This window comes from Musa acuminata, chromosome BXJ3-3 (assembly GCF_036884655.1).
Source record: "Musa acuminata AAA Group cultivar baxijiao chromosome BXJ3-3, Cavendish_Baxijiao_AAA, whole genome shotgun sequence".
Lineage (NCBI taxonomy): Eukaryota > Viridiplantae > Streptophyta > Magnoliopsida > Zingiberales > Musaceae > Musa > Musa acuminata.
The window spans coordinates 5,726,716-5,746,431 of NC_088351.1; the positions used below are offsets into that span (position 1 = coordinate 5,726,716).

Below are 19,716 nucleotides of genomic sequence, written 5' to 3' on the forward strand. Positions count from 1 at the left end.
AATCAAACTTGGTATCTTATTTATTTCCAGGATTGATTTATAGTGTTCTCTTTTGTACACCTGGGATAAGTACACCATTGATTGAATTGCTGGTTCAAGAAGACTATGACTATGTAACTTTAAAAACTTATTTGAAGAAACAACATGGAGATGATTTTTTTGGGGAACCCATACTTTCAGGTATATATAGAATTTTAGATGCCAAAAACATATGGACAAAATACCAAGCCAATTAAAACAGGATAAAAATTCATTTTCACCATGCTAATTTGTTAATTGACTACTATTGGTCAACTTGATAAAGAGACCATAAAAGAAAAGGCAACAACAGAGGCATCCAAAAATATTCAAAACACAGAAATGACACATCATTATGAAATCAGTCTTCGCCAGCTGAAGCATTGTAGGCCTGAGTATATCCTTTTTCTTTATCTTTGATGCAAAAAGCCCTATAGACTTACAAACAAAAGCTGCCGACAGTAATTGATTTCTATTATCTTATGTAGTAATTTAAAAAGTGCTAGGCGCCAAAAGGCGCCAAAGTCCAAAAACGCCCGAGGCGCTAGGCGCTCGCCCAGGTGCTTGCCCGAGCGAAGCGAGGCGCTAAAATATAAAAATATATATTATAATTAATAAATATAATTATTTAAATAAAAATATGATATTAAATTAAAAAATCTTACAAAATCACAATATCACATTAACAAAAAATCTCAAAATTCAAAACAATAACAATAATTTTAAATAAATAAAAATTAGCGGTATTAAAATCAAAATAATATATTATTAATCTAATAAATAAAAAAATATTGTTACTAGTATACAGTTAACGGTATACTATTAATATACTATTAACAATATACTATTGAGTCGATGTGAGAAGAGGTAGCAGCGAGCAACGGTAACGGGAGCGGGAGAGGCGAGCGGCGACAGTGGCAACGGTAGTGGTAGCAACGAGAAGTGGCAATGGCAGCGGGAGCGGAGAGCGATGATAGCGACGAGCGACAACAATAGCAGCGGCAGCGATGAGCAGTGATAGTGGCAACGGTAGCGGTAGCGATGAGCAACGGCAGCAACAACGGGAGCGGGAGCGACGAGCGACAATAGTGGCAGCGGTAGCAGCGAGCAGCGACAGCGGTAACAGTGAGCAGCGGGAGCGGGAGCAGCGACAACAGCAGCGGCGAGCGACGATAGTGGCAACGACAGCGAGGGCGACAGCAACGAGCAGGGTTAGGGTTGGGAAGTCGCGAGAGGAAGGCTGATATCAGTACTTGAGTTGGTTCCATTGAACCAACTAAAGCACCGGAGACCGAACCAGACCTAAAACGCTAGTTCAGTCGACTGGTTTAACCAGGGCGCTCACCCGAAGCGCCCAGCGCCTGGGCTCGGGCGAGCGCCCAGGCGACGCCTCTTTGAAGCGCGCTGCCTAGAAATGAAGCGAGGCGGTTGGGCCTCGCCTCGCCTTGCCCGAGCACCTATTGAAATCATTGATCTTATGCAACTATATGTTGAGATTTTTATATATAAATGGAATGATATTTCTTCTCTTGCATGTAATGCACAAAAGGGAAATGTGAACAAGGCCATTTTCAATAGTAAAGCTAGCACCAAGTGGTTTCATTAGCTATGCTGCATTTTGTATCTTCTTTGCAATATTTAATTTCGTTATTTTACCATATTTATTAAAACAATAAATAATTGCTTGTATTTCAGTATTTTTCCTTGTTATTTTATGCATAACCCACGGTAAGGACAGAAAAAGCCTACTCTGATGATTAATGTCAAAGCCAAACTATTCAAGCAAAAAGCTGTGTTGCTGTCTTTCAATTGTTTGATCCTTTATCTTCAAATCAACTTTGTAGCAGGTAGAAAGTTCCAGTGCTTTTCATTGTTCCAAATTCAGATTTTTTAAGCCTTTATTTTCTAAAAAGATAGAAAATAAAACAACAGAAATCCATGTGCTGTTCCTATTAGCTCCAAATACAATAGAATCCTAAGTCAGATCTGAACAATTTTTTTGCTCAGATTTCCTGTTACTTTCAACTTCAAAAAACTCCTATTCCTAGAAGCTCATTCAAATATCTAGTCCTGTGTCAATTTGTCCTATCTTCATGGTAATTATAGGCCATATCCAGTCTTCTTTCAAGAACATTTCATGACCCAATAATAAGTGACAGAATATTTATCTATAAACAGAAGTGAAAATACACACACGGCAACAGTGACCTAGCTTAGTAAATTGAGAAGTATACTTGGAATTTAATCTCAAATGAACATAAGCAGAAAATAAGCGAGGTGATTGACTTACGGCAGCATCATCATAGATGTGTATGCTAGAGACAACTTTGGCTTCAAAAACTTTTCCACCTAAGGAAATAAAGCGTCTCTTCACAGTCTCCACAAGATTAGCTGGCCTGCAACCATAAAATGAGAATGAGTATTATAGTCTGATGTTCTTGACTGACAAAATATTAGACTAGATATGATGTTCTTTCAGGACCTTTGATAGGAGGGAAAATCCAATCATGAAAGGCATCATACTATTGAAGTATTGAGGATAAAATATTAGACTTATTTTGGTTTTAAAAGTCAATCATAGGAATGTGACCTCATGCCACATGCACATATTGTGGGAAAAATTTTATTTATTGAACTGTATTCTCGAATACAACCCTTTCCCTCTTGTACACCATTTTCCATTGAACTAATAGATATCTTAGTTTTACATGCATCAAGGTATGAATTTTACTTGTTTGTAAAAAATGGGATCTAATGTGCTGCTTCTATCAAAATGGACATCATACAACTTCTGTAAAGTTACATGATGATTATACGTATTTGATGTGTACCAGTATAAAGTTTTGAAACATTCAAGGCTCAAATGAGGGTCCATCTCTTTATAAGATAGTTGTCTGATCTATATAGAATTTCTCAAATCTCCAACTGACATTGCAGTTTCCACTTTCGATTCCGTAAATCAAGAAAAATTGCCACGAATTTTAGCTTAAGCATAAGAAGCATGAAAATGATGATATAATGGAAGGTCCATTATATCATAATGGAAGGTCCATTAGCTTAAGCATAATGGAAGTTGAAATTATTCTTATTTCAATGTGATTAATTGAGTTAAAATAAATAGTAGGTTAGATCAAGACATTTCTTAGTTACAGTGAAGTGGAAAAAATGTTATGACATTCTTAAATATCACATTCACATATGCATCGAGTAACCATCACAAAATCCCTACTTGGTATGTATATATACGATCTAGTATGGTGAAACAATAAATTTCAGTACACTAACTCACGAAACTCCAAGATTAAGAACATCCTCAACCCAAATGTCACCTTTCTTCTCGAAACCACATCTGTTCTGCAGGTTGAGCAAAAAAAGATGACTTAAACCATTAATTGTATGTGTGTATATAATTGAAATATTCCTTATTAACAGGCAGCCAGAAACAAATATCAAGAACTCACTGGATTAAATTTGACAGCAATAATATGTTCAATTTCTTCTTTTGTGAGAATGCCAACTTCTACAAGTTCTAGGAGCTCTTTTCTTGAAATATTCCACTCCTGTTCTCTCTGAAAAATAATAAAAATAATCTTGTTTGCTTAACATCAAGAGATAGCACTAGATTGACATATAAACTGTTGTAACTATCATCAAGGTCTCCCTTTATGTAGGTTATGGTAGTACCCCTTTGATCAGGTTTCTCTCAATTATTGCAACATGGAGACCTCTGGTAACAAGTGCTGTAGCAATAAATATCCCTAGTGTACCACCACAGACTAAAACATCAAAGGAACATCCAGCTTTTTCCTCCAGTTCTGATATCTTAGATGAACCAGGAACTCGGGAAACAACTTCAGGAACCTTTTCTGCTTCTGAAAATAAAGTACAAATGGTTAAAAATGAAAAAGATTGTGTTTTTCTTAATTATATCTTTTTCCATGAATTCTGAAGCAAAAGTGCAAAGATAAGAATCCATATAGTAAATAAAAAACCATAACTGTTAACCCTTGTGATACTTATGAGTACATGCTTTTTATTGGCACAAAATAAGAAAAACATACTTGTTTTTTATTTTTTCTTCAAACGACTTATATAACAGGAATTTTAGAGTAGAGATTTCAAAGGTACGTAATTTTGTACCATACCGACGTTTCGAGCTCAGTTCGGTACAATACGGTATGAGTGTACCAATTGGTATATATATATATATATATATATATATATATATATATATATATATATATATATATATAATAATAATAATAATAATAATAACAATAAAGTTACAAAATTAAAAAAAGACGACGTCGCCTCGTTTCTTCTCCCTACGCAAATGAGGAGAAGTCGCTGATGACGCCGAGGCCTCGTCGCCTCAGACGAGGAGGAGGTGACATCTCATCTGCGGTGTCCGACGAGAGAGGGCGGCGACGGATCAGGATCGTCGAGGAAGAGTGGCGCCGGATCTCCAGGTTCTCCCTTTTCTTCTCCCTCTTCTTCCATCTCCCTCGGCTAATACCGCCTGGTAGTGGGCAACGACGATCGAAATCGACTATTACTGATCGATTTCGGGCAGCAACGAGGAGAAAACAACCTCAATTGATGGTACCGTCCGGTAGCGGGCGGTCCGCGTACCAGTCTACTAGTGAACTGGTATGTACCGCCTGATACGAGCAGTATCATTCGAAATTAAAATTCTTGGGGATTTCTGATTCACTCATATGGCACGTATAAGACAACATATTATTTTGCTAAGGTTCTGTAGTTTCCCATGGCATGGAACTCCATAGTCCATACAAACATCATATCATATTCATTGGTATGCTTTGTTATGTTTGTATAGCAATATTTGCTAATGATATCTAACCTATATATGGCCAAGAAACGTAAGATATGTGATCGTGCAATTTAAAGCATGATCTAAGAGATTCTAGCACCGAGTGATAATTACGTCTTTGATGCTTGAACTTCCTTTTAAGTGCCAGAGAATATTATCTTATTATTTTTTTGTTCAAAGAACAACATAAAAGAGCACTCCATAGCCACTGATTGGATCCTATTAAATACTTAATATGTGAAGGATTAATGAGCAAAAGGCTATCTTATACCATGTGAAAGAGCTACCTCTTATGACTCAAATTATGGAAATTAGATTCATAGGAGTTTCACAAAGAAAAACCTAGACTTCATAATATATCCTAAGAATCTTGAAGGAAACTATATCCATTAAACATGATCTATCAAAACTACATGCCAAATAGAACAAACTGCATAACTTCCACTGGAAATTTTAATATCTAATAGAAGCATGTAAAAATATCAGGATTACCAATTTTGTGTATCTGTACTGGTCAAGGCTCAGATTGGTATCATAATGGTGAACTGAGTGTTAGCACGCCGGTACTTACCAAGTTATAGTAAAAACATGAAAAAAGGCTGTAAATACAAAAGAAAGGCACTGTATAGTACAGGACCAGCACTGAGCGATACAAGGCCTGTATTGGATGGTAAAAGCCCTGAACCAAACGTATTGTTCGCATAGCGGTAAACTTTCAAACCGGCAAATACAGCTCATACCGAACAATACGGGGCCATATTGCAAACATCGATAAATATAACCAAAAAAGCAAACATCCAAGGAAAAGTTGACGTACAACTACTGAAGGAGATCAGATTTAACTAAAAATATTTTATTAGGGAAATATCAGACTGAGTCCCACTCCCCTTTAAAAAATAATAATTGTTAGTATTTTTTTTGGAAATGAAACCACAGGTTATGAGTACAACTAGTGATCAATCATTCAGCTCTATCCTACAAGCCCATTCAATTTCTTGTAGAACCTTTGAGCATTTGGTCATATCGAGAAATCCCCAGTCAAATGTTGCTTGGGATGGGTTATTCATCCAACCAGACATACATGGTCACAGGAGAAGCATTAGCAGTCATCCAAGCGACAGGCATGCTTAGTATTACTTTCTTACAAAACTTGTCAACCTTAACCAACAGCATAATTATAAATCTTAGAACATTGAAGTCAACAAATTTCTTTTTCTTTTTAAGAACATAAAATTAGTAGTAAAGACTTTAGTTGTGATTATTGTTACATAAAAATTGAGTGGAAATTAGATAGGCTTTGTTCATGGTAGAAAGTGTAGAAATTGGAAAGGCTCCGTTCATATTCATGTTATAAAGTTCTACATCTTACTATGATTGTTTCATGAGATATTTTACAAGTAAAAATGTATGACACAATGTGCATAAGGTTACACAATGTGTATTGAACACAAGTTGTGAAATCATCAATCAGACTAAACAAAAAATATGCATAACCATTTTAAAGAATTTGAAAAATAACGTTAAAAAGTAAAACAAGGTATGTGCTAATGGTCATTTTACAGACACCAAAGAGAATAAAATACAACCTGTAAAGCAAGAACTTACAGTTATGACTGTTTTTCATATCATTTCATAAGATAAGTATTTCAAATTATTATCAAGAGGAAAGATAAGTAAATGCACTCTGAAAAGATATATTAAAAAACACATTAAATGTTGAATCTAATGATTTTTTTTTATTGTTTTGAATTTGTCAGCTTGATGCTCAGAACCTGTATATGAATTGTTAAGTGATAGGCTCATGGGCTGAATAAAAGATGAGGTGTAATTATACATTTGAACCAAGGAACTCAATTTCACATTCCATGGAAGTCGATGGTGATGATCACGAGTGGCGTGACAATTGGTACCAGAGGATAACCGAGCAGTAGCACGAGATAGAGGCGCATGCAATGGAAGAAGGTTCGGGGTAAGGTTTTTATTTTCAGGATTAAAAGAAAAGAATCAGGCCAAGCGTATCACCCAGTCTAGGCCCCAATAACCCTGATTCATAGGGCTTATCAGCACTAAACCCTGTATCCTATATGGACCATCTGAAATTGTGGTACATGTGTTGGGCATTCCATGTACCAGTTCATGCCCAACCCATTATGCAAAATTGCATTTCATGATTTCAACAATGAGCATAAATGGCATCTTAATCCTTGATACAACTATATGAATGCTTCCAAGCAATGTTCAATGATTTCTAGCACCTAGCATTCCATTAAAAAAAAGCCTCAATGTATAAAATGTTCAACTATAGAATCTAGCCCTTTTGGCTGCATTTCGAACACATAACCAAGTAGAAACTAGCTAGAGAGCCATAATTATAGAATGATATATGAAGAGAAAATAACAAGCTTTAAATGCGAAAACATTATTTGTATTTCAAGCATAGGCAACAAAGAAATAATGCAACAAGATAAGCATGGTGGTTTAATTTTTTTAATATGAAAAATACTAAAATGAGCAATTAACAACACATAACTAAGATATAGGAATTTGGTCGACTTGACATTAACATCATGTGTGCGAGCCATGTCATTATCTAATCAAAGACAATTTTAGCAAAAAATATGCACATATGAAAAAGGAGATATCTATTTTTTTGGAAGAAATGACCAATGTGAGCTGTTCTTGAGTCGATCCTCAAGATCATAGCAATGCATGAAGGGGAATATAGTTAGGGTGGTGCTAAATAAAATATTCAAATGAAATAAAATATATAAATGAATTAAGTTAGGAGCATTAATTCAGTCCATGTAATTCAAATGTAAAGCTAATTGTCGATAGAAATAGAACCTGATGACATTTGTAACATAAGTTAATTACTGGACCAACACCAATCAGGCATGTAGGCCTACATATACTGCCTGGTAAATGCATGTGCTCATCAAACTTGTCTGATGGATATCATAATAGAGGAGTCAATTTCTTCCTTCTTTCCTTAAAGTTAATGCTATATAAAAGCATAATGTAACCTGATATAATCATGATAGTACTGAATCAGAAAACTGAGTTTCATACAACATGCTGCTTGTCCTTGCAAGGTCATGCATCATGCACTACTATGCCAAGTGTCATCATGCCACTAACATGGTATGCCCACCTTGACATGGGCAACATAGGTGGAAAAAGCATTGCTTAAAGCAAAACTAGTGAATTAAAAAATGTGATGAAACCAACCTAGTGATTCTGAACAGATATTAGACCATACTAGATCTAATCTCTTCAAAGCATCATAGGAGTAAGCCCCTCCAGCACCACCAACTTCATTACTTGAAGAAATCCTTTCCATGATCCTCTACAAATTTGTCCCAGATTTACTCAAATGTGTATGGGCATCAAAACTAACAAGTTAACAGGACGTGAGAAGCAAAAGAAATAAGGTTTTAAAAAAATCAATGACAAAGATAACCCAGAAGAAGCACAATCATACATGCAATGACAATGTAGGTAGAAACCTAAAATAAGTTCCCATGGAAAAATTACATGCATAGTGAAGGTTGCAGAAAAAACAAAATATAAGCTAAAACTAGTAAGTGAAAAATCCTTCATGACTATGGACATTTTATCAAGCTGGTCTATTATACAAGTAAATGCAATTTATGCAGGCACCACATAAAAATGATTTTATTAACACTAGAAGTCGTCTTCCATTAAGATATATTTATTTAGAATATTCTCCATAGAGCACTCCCTAAGTTCCAAAACTTATAGGATGAGATACAACATGGCACGACACAATGTTGAGATTCTAAATCAACAATGAGTTTGAGTCAAACTAGTTATGGTTAAGTTTTTTTTTATTAAATTGGTATTCTAATCTCATGTATGTTAACCTTGACCAATGTGGCTCAAAGTCATCATCCAATTTATAAAAAGAAAAAAGTAAAACACAACATGGTGTCAAACAAAGATTCGCAAAAGAGTGAGTAGGTTAAAAAAATAAAAAAGATATACTAAATTATAGTTTGACCTTCAAGGTGAGATGATCCAGTTACACACAAAAATGGAAGGATGTTAAAAAATATTCATGTCTGAGATAAAGATTGAAAAGAGAACTATTCCAACTTGCTAAAGCATTGAAAGAGTTCACCTATATTGAGTCTGACCCACAACTTAACAACTTAAGTTTTTGGGATTATTGATCGCCTAATTAAAATTTTTATCATGGTCTCAAACTAGATCATGAGTTTGAATCCTGCATTTGTCATATTTATTTTACCCAATATTTAATTAAAAATATTTCTGTAGTGCTCGTTCTTCCCTTGGACTTGCCCCATACACCTGGGTTTCAATGATCCATTTTTCCTTTTACTCAAGTAATCACATAAATTATTTCAACATATTAGTATCTAGCCTTGAATCTAAATTTATAGTTGTTCTTACTCCCCCTATTAGCTTGGTATGGTTTTCTCTTTTTTATGCAAGAAATCTTATCTATAGTTTCATGATAGCTAATAAGGCCATCCATTACTGCATAAAACTTTGCCTAGAGAGCCTCCTCAACAAAATCAAGTGGGACTTCATTATCGATATTTTCATACCTAGGAGATTGATGCAAAATGGTGTAACTAGATACAAAATGGTGTGATAGGCCAAAACATGACCCTGGATAAGGCAAAGCTCTACCGTCCCTCCTTGTTTTTTTTCCATAGATCTTCTCACCAGATCTCTGATCTAAGCAAACATTGTAGATTCATTAGTTGGTTGAGCTCCAACAGGGTTGCCTAATATTTCCTACATTACATAGTTGAAAGTCTGAACTCCCATCCTTTGTTAGGCGATTGGTCCTAGTGGGTTTTGTGCTCTCATCTCTCCTGCTTGACGACCTCTCCAGCTTTCATTTCCCTGCAAGTTTATGCTGGTTACACTGATTTTTTCCTCATTATAATGGTCAAAGAATGATCAAGGAGTTGGTAAGCTGGTCAATCATTTACAAAAGTAAACAGCAGGGTGTAGGAATCATCAATTTAAGTAATTTCAAATTAGCCCTCCAAGAAAAGTGATGGTAGGAGATCAATAGCAATTCCCCCTGCTACTGAAATGGGCCCCCATGGGACAATCATCTAGCAAGAAACTCATTCTACAAATTTGGAAATAATTCCACTTGTTTGATTGGCATCTGCAGTCTCCTCTTTCTTCACGACGATTGAAGGTCTATTAGGCTATGGAAAGATAATTGGTCGATCCCTTCCCCGCCACTTCTCCCTCCTTCCTATCAAATTGAAAATAGCCTAGAATTTCAACAGGCGACTTTGAACTTGTTATCTACTCTCAACCCTATTTAGTTTCTCTCCCTTCGATCTTTAATGTCTCTACTCTCTACGATGAGGCTTGAGCACGTCTTTCTTTTATATTCTGCAAACACGATTACCTAGAAACAGATATATCGTAGTTTTTTGTAGCACCCTTTTACAGATTTCTCAGTTTTCGGAATGCCCTTTGTTCTATATCTAAGATCCTTTGGTAAGCCACTAGTATTCTTGAGGCCAGCCTCTAAGAATAGATTTCACTCCAGAGAGTTACCCTCCATGCGTCCTTCCCCTTTGTTCAGCAGCAACAGAGCCCACTGATCACATCCTCTGTGACCGCTATCCCGTTCAATCATTTTGGGATTAAGTCTACCTGTTCCAGTGCGGTCTTGCCGCCCTTTTCCTCCATCAACCTGTTTCGGGATCCTGACGTACGCCTTCTCTTTTGAAGTGGCATACTATAGCAATGGCTTCATCCTGCTACCTAGCTATACTCCATTTGGAGGGAAGAAATCACAGAATATTTGAAAGAGGTTTCGTGTGCATCAGGAGCAGAGAAGAAGAGTTACTCGAGTTCTGGAAGGAAGCTCTGCTCGTGGGGAATGCGAAAAGGCCGTGGCAGCAGATGGCCTCCTGCTTGCGTTACATCTTCTCGTCGTCCCATCGAGAGTGGGGAAAGGACGGAACAAATGGATTTGGTGCAGCATCGCAACCAACTACCGGCGACCGTGGGCATCTTGCGAAGCGATATGATCATTTAAGAAACGATCGGCGAGCCGCGACGTGTCCTGTACCGGACCGCTCATGCGCATTGTTGCTGATCCACGGAAGTTGGTAACGGTGAGACGGACGACGCTGAATGGCCCCAGGGGTTGTGCACGCGCCGCTTTGTCTCTGTTAAAGGAGAACCCCGAATCAAACTGTTAAGTTTAAATTTATATGTAATTGTTGGTTGACACTTCAGGTTATGTATTTGCTGCCATACTAAACAATAAATTCAACAAAAATAATGGCATATCATAAAAGATCTTTTATTATAATTATATATATTTATAAAAAATAATGAATCAATTCATCCATTATATGCTGCAAATGAATATATATATATATATATATATATATATATATATATATATATATATATATGTGTGTGTATATATATATATATGTGTGTATATATATATATATATATATATATATATATATATATATGTGTGTATATATATATATATATGTGTGTATATATATATATATGTGTATATATATATATATTAATATTATACATACATATATATACATATATACATACATATAATATATAAATATATATACATATATATATACATAAACATATATATATATACATATATATATATGTATAAATATATATATGTATACATACATATACACATCAAAATTCACCATGTTGCATGCTTTACACATTGCTAAAACTGACCTGTTGCCATCATCTAAATAGAATCTAAATAGATCAACCTTCTTTCTTTCACCACACACCATTAGAAAAATTAAGACTGCCGAGCACGCTCCAAAATCACAATTATACATTTGTTATAATACAACGAACACAAAATTTTGCCTAGAGAAACTTTAATGTTCTCACCGAAGATTGGAGATATGAAGACTCGAACTTTATCATTAGTTATAGGCATCAATTGCAGCACATAAGATTACTTCGAGGTGAAGTAATGATGAATAATCTTTAGATGTTTATGGTAATAGTTAAATGTGCAGTACCTTGGCACTTGTTCTTTTGGATTTTCTAATAAGCTAGATAAAAAATAGTAGATCATAGTAAAAATGGTGAGAACACCAAAGCTTGATCTAGGAACTCAAACATTACCACCTTAAGCAGTCAAATATTACCATTACAAACGTATTGCAACCTCAAAAACATGACACCGGTTTTCTTCGAGCAGTCTATTCTCTGCACTGTACAATTTTCATGATACCAACAAGACGAGTTATATTTTCATAAAATGCATACATCCTCATAAGCCAAATCTACAGCATTAGCGGTTACCTCTTCCTCCTCTTGGGTTCAGCCTGCAACAAGCATTAAAGTGATCACTGCTAATTCCCCCAAGATATCTAGTGTTAAACAATCTTAGAAATAAATCTCATTCTTATATATTACTTGGAATGGGACGCCCAGAAGCTTGATATAGTTTTTGTTTTTCTCATATGGATATTAGAAGTATAAAATTAAACGACAATTTTGGTATTAAGTTCCTTCTTCAATTGCACTACAATTTTTTTTACCTCAAATGTTAAGAAAAACCTCCCTTTTTACATGTATTGAAACCTGTTACATGTTACAAATGACCAAAAGAGGGGATTATTTAAACCAAATGTAATAGTTAAGAATGATGATTAGATATGTTCAAGAGCAGCCTCCTCTGACTTTTTTTCTACCTCCCCTGACTGTTATGCAAATGAATATTCAACAAAGTCCAGGAAAAAAAAAACAATTTCATTTTGCATTACTTTTACTTCTAAACAGGATATAATTAGAAAACAATTTCACCATGCTGACCTTCATGTAGTTCATCAACCAACACAGAATTTTGGTCTGTGTAATGCACGTTATTAAATATGTTGTGCATCGAATATGTGCATGAATGCCATTCAAAATGTAAGTTTTTCATTTATTTGCAGATTATGCCATGGTTGCTAACCACAAGAAAACAATAATATTTTAGTTTATATCATGCAGCATTTACTATGAAGTCTACTTATAGTGGAATGCTAAACATAACATAAACATGTTCAGCAAATAATGCTTCTAGTTTTATGCCGGATAAGATTGTAAAGGGATGTTTAATATACATATTAAGGAAAAAGGAAGAGAAACCTAAGCACGAGTATGCTACACAAAATAATATTTTCTTATACTGATGTCTATGGAACATATTTTTCCTCTGAACTTCTTAATATTAGCCGAAACAAGAACAAATATAAATGGCAGGGTTCATACATGTGATCATTATCTAGCGACTGTTACATAACAAGAACATCGAAATAACATGTGACTTGGAACTTCATCCATACAACACAGTTCCCAGGATTGCATCCAAAAAAACCTAAGAATTGCTAAGCTGCCTTCAAGTTCTATGCACACGAAAAGCATAAAATTGTCTTAGAAATTGTCTCGGGGAAAGTTCAATTTGTCGTCTCTAGGTAAACATACTCGTGGCAAACAAAAAGTTTTGCCAAGGCATTGTCCTTCTAACTCTTCATATCTGATCAGTTACATTATCTTCTAATCCAATTTTGTTCAATTCTCAGCATTATAGCTAGAAATTGGTCGAAATATGCTAGAATAGATTAAACTTAACTGGACTTGAAATTGGTCAAATCTAGCCAATTTGATAACTTAAAATTTAGAATAGTGACAAGATGGGAAGGAGAACAGAAAAGTAGAGATAGAAAGAACCCACAAAAGAAATCAGTGACCATGTTTGTGAAGCAAAGGAAGGTTCCAACAACTAAAAAGGACAGGTTGGTGCACAGTTCTCCTACCAATATGGGGTCTAAAGAGAGTCTGTAAGTGCTGCTAATGTTATGTTTGTCATTTGCTACAACTATTATATTTATCAGTTGCAGCCATTGTTGTAATATTCGCCTTCCACTAGTGCACTGGATAGGATAGAATAACAGGCAAGATAGGAGAGATAAAGTTTTTTAAAATACCAAACCCAAAATGCATCAGCCCCTTCCGTAGCCAAGAAATCTTGATTTCATGAGTTCACAGATTGCTCATGAAAATGACCAGAATCAGTTGTAATATGCTGGAAATAATGAAAGATTGGGCTTCAGCCAAACTCATTGAGATTTGCTGATCTTTGTGAGGACCAACCAATTACAACAGGTGAAGGCTCGTTCCCAAAGGAGAGGATCGGTAGGCTTGTCACTATTAAGGGCCAACTGCAGTAGCCGGAAGAGAAGGGCAGGAGAATAGGAAGAAGAGTGGATCACACCAATCTAGTCATAGCTTGCTCGATGACTTTTTAGTGCAGGGCCATTTTAATTTAATTTTCTATGAAAAAATTATTAGTTTACATGACCTTTTTCAAAATTGTCATATGGCAACATATTATATGATTCTACACTAGTTATAAAGTTTACTCAGCAAGGAGCAAATAGGGTGCTAAACAAAAAAGGAGCATCTCTAGACTAGATTGGAGATTCTAACGAAAAAGGATGGACATCAATCATGCGATCGATCGGAGATTCCAAGTCCATTGAGGATTTAATCCTGTAATAAGTCTCATCATGATTGAAAACTAAATATTTTACCAAAAAATCTACAAAGTGCACAAATCCCTAAGAATACTTATTAAAGTGCACAAATCTGGGAGGAGATTCCAAGTTTTATTTCCCACAGTCTGAGAGGTAAAAGGTCACATCCCTAAGAATACTTATTAAAGTGCACAAATCTGGTACTTATTCCTGATGGTGTATAATGATCATCCACATAGGTAATAGGTGGAGCTATGAAAACTTCATACATGAGAGTTAATCTTTGAGCCAGAGTGAGTTATTTACAATTTCTCACTTTTGTCTTCTCCAATATCTTCTCATCTCCATTCAACAACTACCGTATTCTCAAAAAAATGAAGTATTCTTTGTTCCAAGAGTACTCCAATTCATCTGCCCTACATCAGATTTGGTATCATAGTCACTTGTACTACATTAGATTGACATCAAAGCAATGTTTACATCATATTGGAACCATAACAACTTATCCTATATCCTTCCCACTTACCACCAAAAAGCTATCACATCTTCATTGCGAGCAATACACCACTATGCCTCATCCACTATTGTAAACACTGCCAGTCTTGAAGAAAGATGTAGCATGAGAGATGTTCGAAGAGTAAGGCACAAGGTTTGATGACTAATCCATATGACTACTTCTTGATGCTAGTGCCAGACTCTTGATTTTTTAAAACCTTATGTGACATTTTTGTACAAGAAAAACTAAGAATGTTATCCATTTCATTTAATAGTTCAAACAACAATTAAATACTTTATTCCCTTCTTTCTTGTCCCTTTCACACAATTTTTATGCAGAAACATCTAAACATGAATTTTAGATTACTAGAAATTACTTAGAGATTTAATATTATTTAATATTTAATTTTTATACATGAATGTGTTTTTATGACTTTCAATAAAAGGATACCTCTACCCTATATTCTTTAGTTTACTAAGTTAATCACTTAGACGTGTACTTATATTTGACCCATATCAGTAGCTGGCTGAACCAGTACAGGTCTGGTTTTTTTCTTTTTCTTTTTACTAAGTCCATGCTTTAAAAAAATAAATAAATAAAACAGACCGAACTGCTCAAAAAGCAACTATCAATGTCCTAGTTCACAATGGTATTAGATCCAGGTGAAAGCTTATACCATGGTGCTTTAAAAAATAAAATCTACCACATAACGTAACAAAAATAGCATAGATATATCATTTAATAGCATTAGAACTTAAGACAAATCTAGGATTGATGCATACAATACCATAAGCACATGTTAAGTGGATACAAGACATCTAATATCTCTCCAAAATCAGAAAGTGGAAGTTTGCATGAAAAACAATTTAGTATGGCTTACATCAATAAAGAAATAGGGGAAAGTATATAAAATTCATCACCTTGGGCTCAGAAACTGATGAAGCTGGGAACCCATTTATAGATCTACTAGCATCATTTTCGGAGTCACAATCTGAGCATAGAAAGTGATCTAATTTTTTTGCTTGTTCAATTGTCATGCCCATGCAAGATGGATGGAACCTGTTAAAATGATCATTTTTACAATCTCAAACCAAAGCAAATGAACCAAATTTGCTTTTATTAAAAAAAGTGTGACATGAACTAAAGTTTTTGTACAACAGAGAAGCAAAATAAGAATAAAAGACAATAGTCTTCAATGCCAAAATTCTCCAGGTGCAACACAAGAATAAATTACAAAACCAAAATGATAATCACGAAGCTTGACAGAATATCAATATCAGCACCTAAAAGAGCACAAATGAATGCTGGCATTATCGATAGAAATTATAATACACTGCAATGAAATGCATCTCTACTTGAATCAGTAAACAAGCTTGGTGGAATCAAAACATACAAACCTTTATTCGAACCAAGAAAATATTTAAACTAATCATCCACTCCAAAGCACAATATTTTTTGTTCATTAATTATATCCATAATGACCACAATCAGGAAAAAAAAAAGGATCTATTATGAAAATGGAAAATTAAGAATGTACTTCCAAGCTTTCTCGACATGAGTCAGGTGCGATGCATGTCCAGATATATGGCCACTAAACCTTTGGATCTGAAGAAGTGCAAAGTAAAAAAAGCAAAAGAATTAAAACGTGAATAACTATTAACAAAAAAAAATTAAAGGTAGTTGAAAACTTAAGCTATATTCCCCATTAACCGTGCCAAAGAAATTTAATTATTGGCAACACAATGACTTTTATAAAGACAATAAATACATGCAATCATGTTATCCTTCAAATTAGGACTTTTAGTACTTCATATGTCACATGATAAAATCCTAAAACAGGTTATGTAAAATTCACCTATCATAACTGACCATTAGGAATGTTCTAGTGATAGCAACAACTCCATGAACATATCATGAAAAGATAACAGCACTCAAATACCTAGACAGTCAAGCATAAAGGTTGATGTATAGAAAGAAAGCTTGGAGAAAGGCTCTAGCACAAAATGACTTCATGTGAATCAACTATACACTCCGAAAAGGAAAAGAGCAAGACACTTATTGCTTCATATTCTAAGAATGTTGGGTTGTCATATGGAGCAACCACCAACAAATAATAGATCATGAATCACGATGACAAAAGAACATAAATTTATGCATTTCTTTGTCTTCTTTGCATTGTCAACCAGGCCATACGAAGTACCTTTACATGCAATAGGTCACCACATAGCTTTTAGCTAAAGACACCAGGAAACAACATGATACAAGGACTAAAATAATGTTTTGGACAAAACAAAGATCCAAAATTATATAGAAAAAAGTGAAAAAGGTATTTCCATTTAGATAGTGCATAACATGAAACTCCAAAGGCCTCAAACACCAAGAATCACATCAAAAGTGGTAGTTTAACCACACAAATAAAAACAATCTCAACATCTTGCTATGTCGATGTACATTTTAAAAAATTAAAAAAAAAAAGTTATGAAAGGCTTGAAGCTTGATCATTTTCACCAAAGAATCATGCCTTCACTAAGGCATGCCAAATTTAATGATATACTGCATAACGGAAATGACAATGTATACCAATAAATATATCTAATTTTTCTATTAAAATATGCATGATAGTGATTCTCCATGTGCTCTCATTATCTCCGGTCTAAACCAGAAAGAAATGCAAGAGAAATACGAGTGGAGTGAAGATATTTTCTGGAGATGAAAAAGTGGAACCGTTCAATTGATCATCAACTATTTCTTATATTATCTATCTCAGAGGCAAATGCAATTTCTTGATGTTCGTATGAGAAAAAAATTAGCTGCATGTTCCTCTACTAAAGTTGATATTGTGCACTTGGATCAATAACCGCTAAGGGTTGCACGTACCTCTTTCTCATAGCCTAATAATACATTGTGACAATGTTGAAGCCACATATCTATTTGTCGAATTTGTCTTCCACAACAAAATGTAGTCTACTGATACATATTATCATTTTGTTTGTGATCATGTCACTACTAAAGATCTCATGCGTTTGTACTAAAGATCAGGTCGTAGCTATTTTGAGTAAGTCATTAGCCCACTAGTCATTCACCTTTCTTCATATCAAGATTGGTAACTTCAACAGAAGCACCATTTTGTGGGTGCATAATAGTTAACAAATATTTTCTGCACAAATCAAATGAAAAATTATTGATAGATTGAGATAATAGCTACCAACTATTACCTAATTGAAAATTTTGTATCCAAAATTATTTAAGAGTGAACATGTTGTTTACATGTTAGGCAACATTCTATTTAGATATTATGGTCTCGTGAATATAAAAATTACGCTGGGTACATTGACCATTCTCAGACTTCACATTGGTGGGTGCTCCATGCACTGCGTTCGTCCTATACTTGTTGTAAATAACTGACACTAGTTTATTTATACTCAATGAAACATCAATAAGAAAGCACTGCCCTTCCAAAACAAATTGTCTTCCGCAGACAGAACCAGCAAAATAGTAATTTAGTTTGCATAGAGAGAGAAAAGGAAATTGTGAAACAAAAACATTAATTTCATAGCTGCTCTTAGCTTTAAGCAACAAAGAACGAACATGCATAACATTTTTTCACAAGTGTCTCGTGACTAGATAAACAACAGTACTTAATAAAAATATCCATCTAAGCTCACCACAATCAGGGAAGCAATAGAGAACAGCAGAGCATGGATAGGTAGTTACCAGTCCTTGCATCCCTCGCACTGGACCATGAGATCGTCGGGGTTGTAAGGCATCTCGCACTTACAGTACCTGAAATACAAAACAACATAGATATACATTTACGAGAAAGCTAGATAAAAAAGAGCTAGAGCAGAAAAAGCCTACACCGCGACACGGTCCGGTGTGAAAGCCCCTGTGGCTGCCTTGTACTCGAAGCGGCAGAAGTAGTCCTCAGCACCAACATTCTCCAGCTTTGTGTAATTCTTGAAGGAGTGCACCACGCACTTGCCCTCGATAGTGTGTGCGCTCTGCACGTCGTAGTGGTCGGACAGGAAAAGCTCCTTGGCACCGTGAAACAGCCGACGGCCGCCAATGGACTCCTCGGGGCGGTAGTACCACCGCACCCGCACCCGCACGTTATTGCGGTGGTCTGCCTCAATCTTCTCCACCCGCGCCACATACGGCGGCTTTTCCGACTCCGCCGGCCGCATCAGCACGCAGTCACCCACTACACCCCCACGCACACAAGAATAGTTAGAAGCCAACGGAGAGAAATAGATCCACGACGGACGCCATTCACGCACAAATCTACATAATACCTCTGACCACCTTGTTGGTGCCCTTGATGGTGTAGGAATCGAGGTCCTTCCTGCCAGGCTTCGTCTTGGCCATCAGCTAAAACTGAGAGATGATACCAATTGAACCACTCCTAGTCTCGTGTATCTTTGAATCTCCTCGTCTCGGGTGGGTGCGGGAAGAGATGGACTGCTGGCGTGGGAAACGATGGTAACCCTAAAGTGAGGAGGAGGAGGAGGAGAGAGAGGTGATGGTGCGTGTGGCTGGTTCCCACAAGAGCGGAGGTGGACAGGAGATGGCTCGACAAATGTTTCACCCTTCAATATTTTTGGGTGAGATAACGGATCTGCGCCGCGTCTTGGGCTTCGGGGCCGAGTGCCTCTGAAAAGGTACAACCACGAGAACGAGTCGATCGGTGGCCGTACCAAACGCCGAGCCACACTGGGTCCAGTCGTAACGGCATCCAACAAAATATATCAAAAATAAAAATATATTCTTTTTAAGCTGATTTATTGAAATTTTAGGTTTTTTAAAAACAG

The 19,716-nt window shown here is 35.8% G+C and overlaps 2 protein-coding genes across 5 annotated transcripts in view; both read right to left on the bottom strand.

The window, feature by feature from the left end:
• Positions 1-11,014, bottom strand: part of LOC135633698 (uncharacterized) — a 28,722-nt gene extending 17,708 nt beyond the window's left edge. Inside the window, exons 1-6 of one of the 4 annotated variants that reach the window (XR_010495094.1) lie at positions 10,722-11,014; positions 8,081-8,198; positions 3,703-3,890; positions 3,480-3,587; positions 3,308-3,372; positions 2,309-2,414 (exon numbers count right to left, since the gene is read on the bottom strand). Coding sequence is in view for 3 of the 4 variants with exons in the window: in XM_065143503.1 (XP_064999575.1) it covers positions 2,309-2,414; positions 3,308-3,372; positions 3,480-3,587; positions 3,703-3,890; positions 8,081-8,198; positions 10,722-10,859 (723 nt within the window). In the remaining variant the exon portion in view is untranslated. Of the gene's footprint in view, positions 1-2,308; positions 2,415-3,307; positions 3,398-3,479; positions 3,588-3,702; positions 3,891-8,080; positions 8,199-10,721 lie in introns of all 4 variants that reach the window. The other 3 variants (XM_065143504.1, XM_065143503.1, XM_065143502.1) reach the window with 3 other exon arrangements.
• A 975-nt stretch (positions 11,015-11,989) lies between these two features.
• On the bottom strand, positions 11,990-19,507 carry LOC135634336 (chromatin remodeling protein EBS-like). Its single transcript, XM_065144748.1, has 5 exons — positions 19,201-19,507; positions 18,767-19,109; positions 18,623-18,691; positions 15,829-15,967; positions 11,990-12,216 (listed from the first exon to the last, which is right to left on the bottom strand). Exons 1-5 carry the CDS (start codon positions 19,271-19,273, stop codon positions 12,190-12,192), a joined length of 651 nt encoding a protein of 216 aa, XP_065000820.1. The 5' UTR covers positions 19,274-19,507; the 3' UTR covers positions 11,990-12,189.
• Positions 19,508-19,716: the final 209 nt, after the last annotated feature.

What these genes read in the sequence shown, in the direction of transcription:
- LOC135634336 (XM_065144748.1), bottom strand. Translation starts at nt 19,273, where the DNA reads ATGGCCAAGACGAAGCCTGGCAGGAAGGACCTCGATTCCTACACCATC. An exon ending in CACCAACAAGGTGGTCAGAG is followed by an intron (nt 19,110 to 19,200) that starts GTATTATGTAGA and finishes GTGGGGGTGTAG; the next exon opens with TGGGTGACTGCGTGCTGATG. An exon ending in CATCAGTTTCTGAGCCCAAG is followed by an intron (nt 12,217 to 15,828) that starts GTGATGAATTTT and finishes TGCTTGTTGCAG; the next exon opens with GCTGAACCCAAGAGGAGGAA.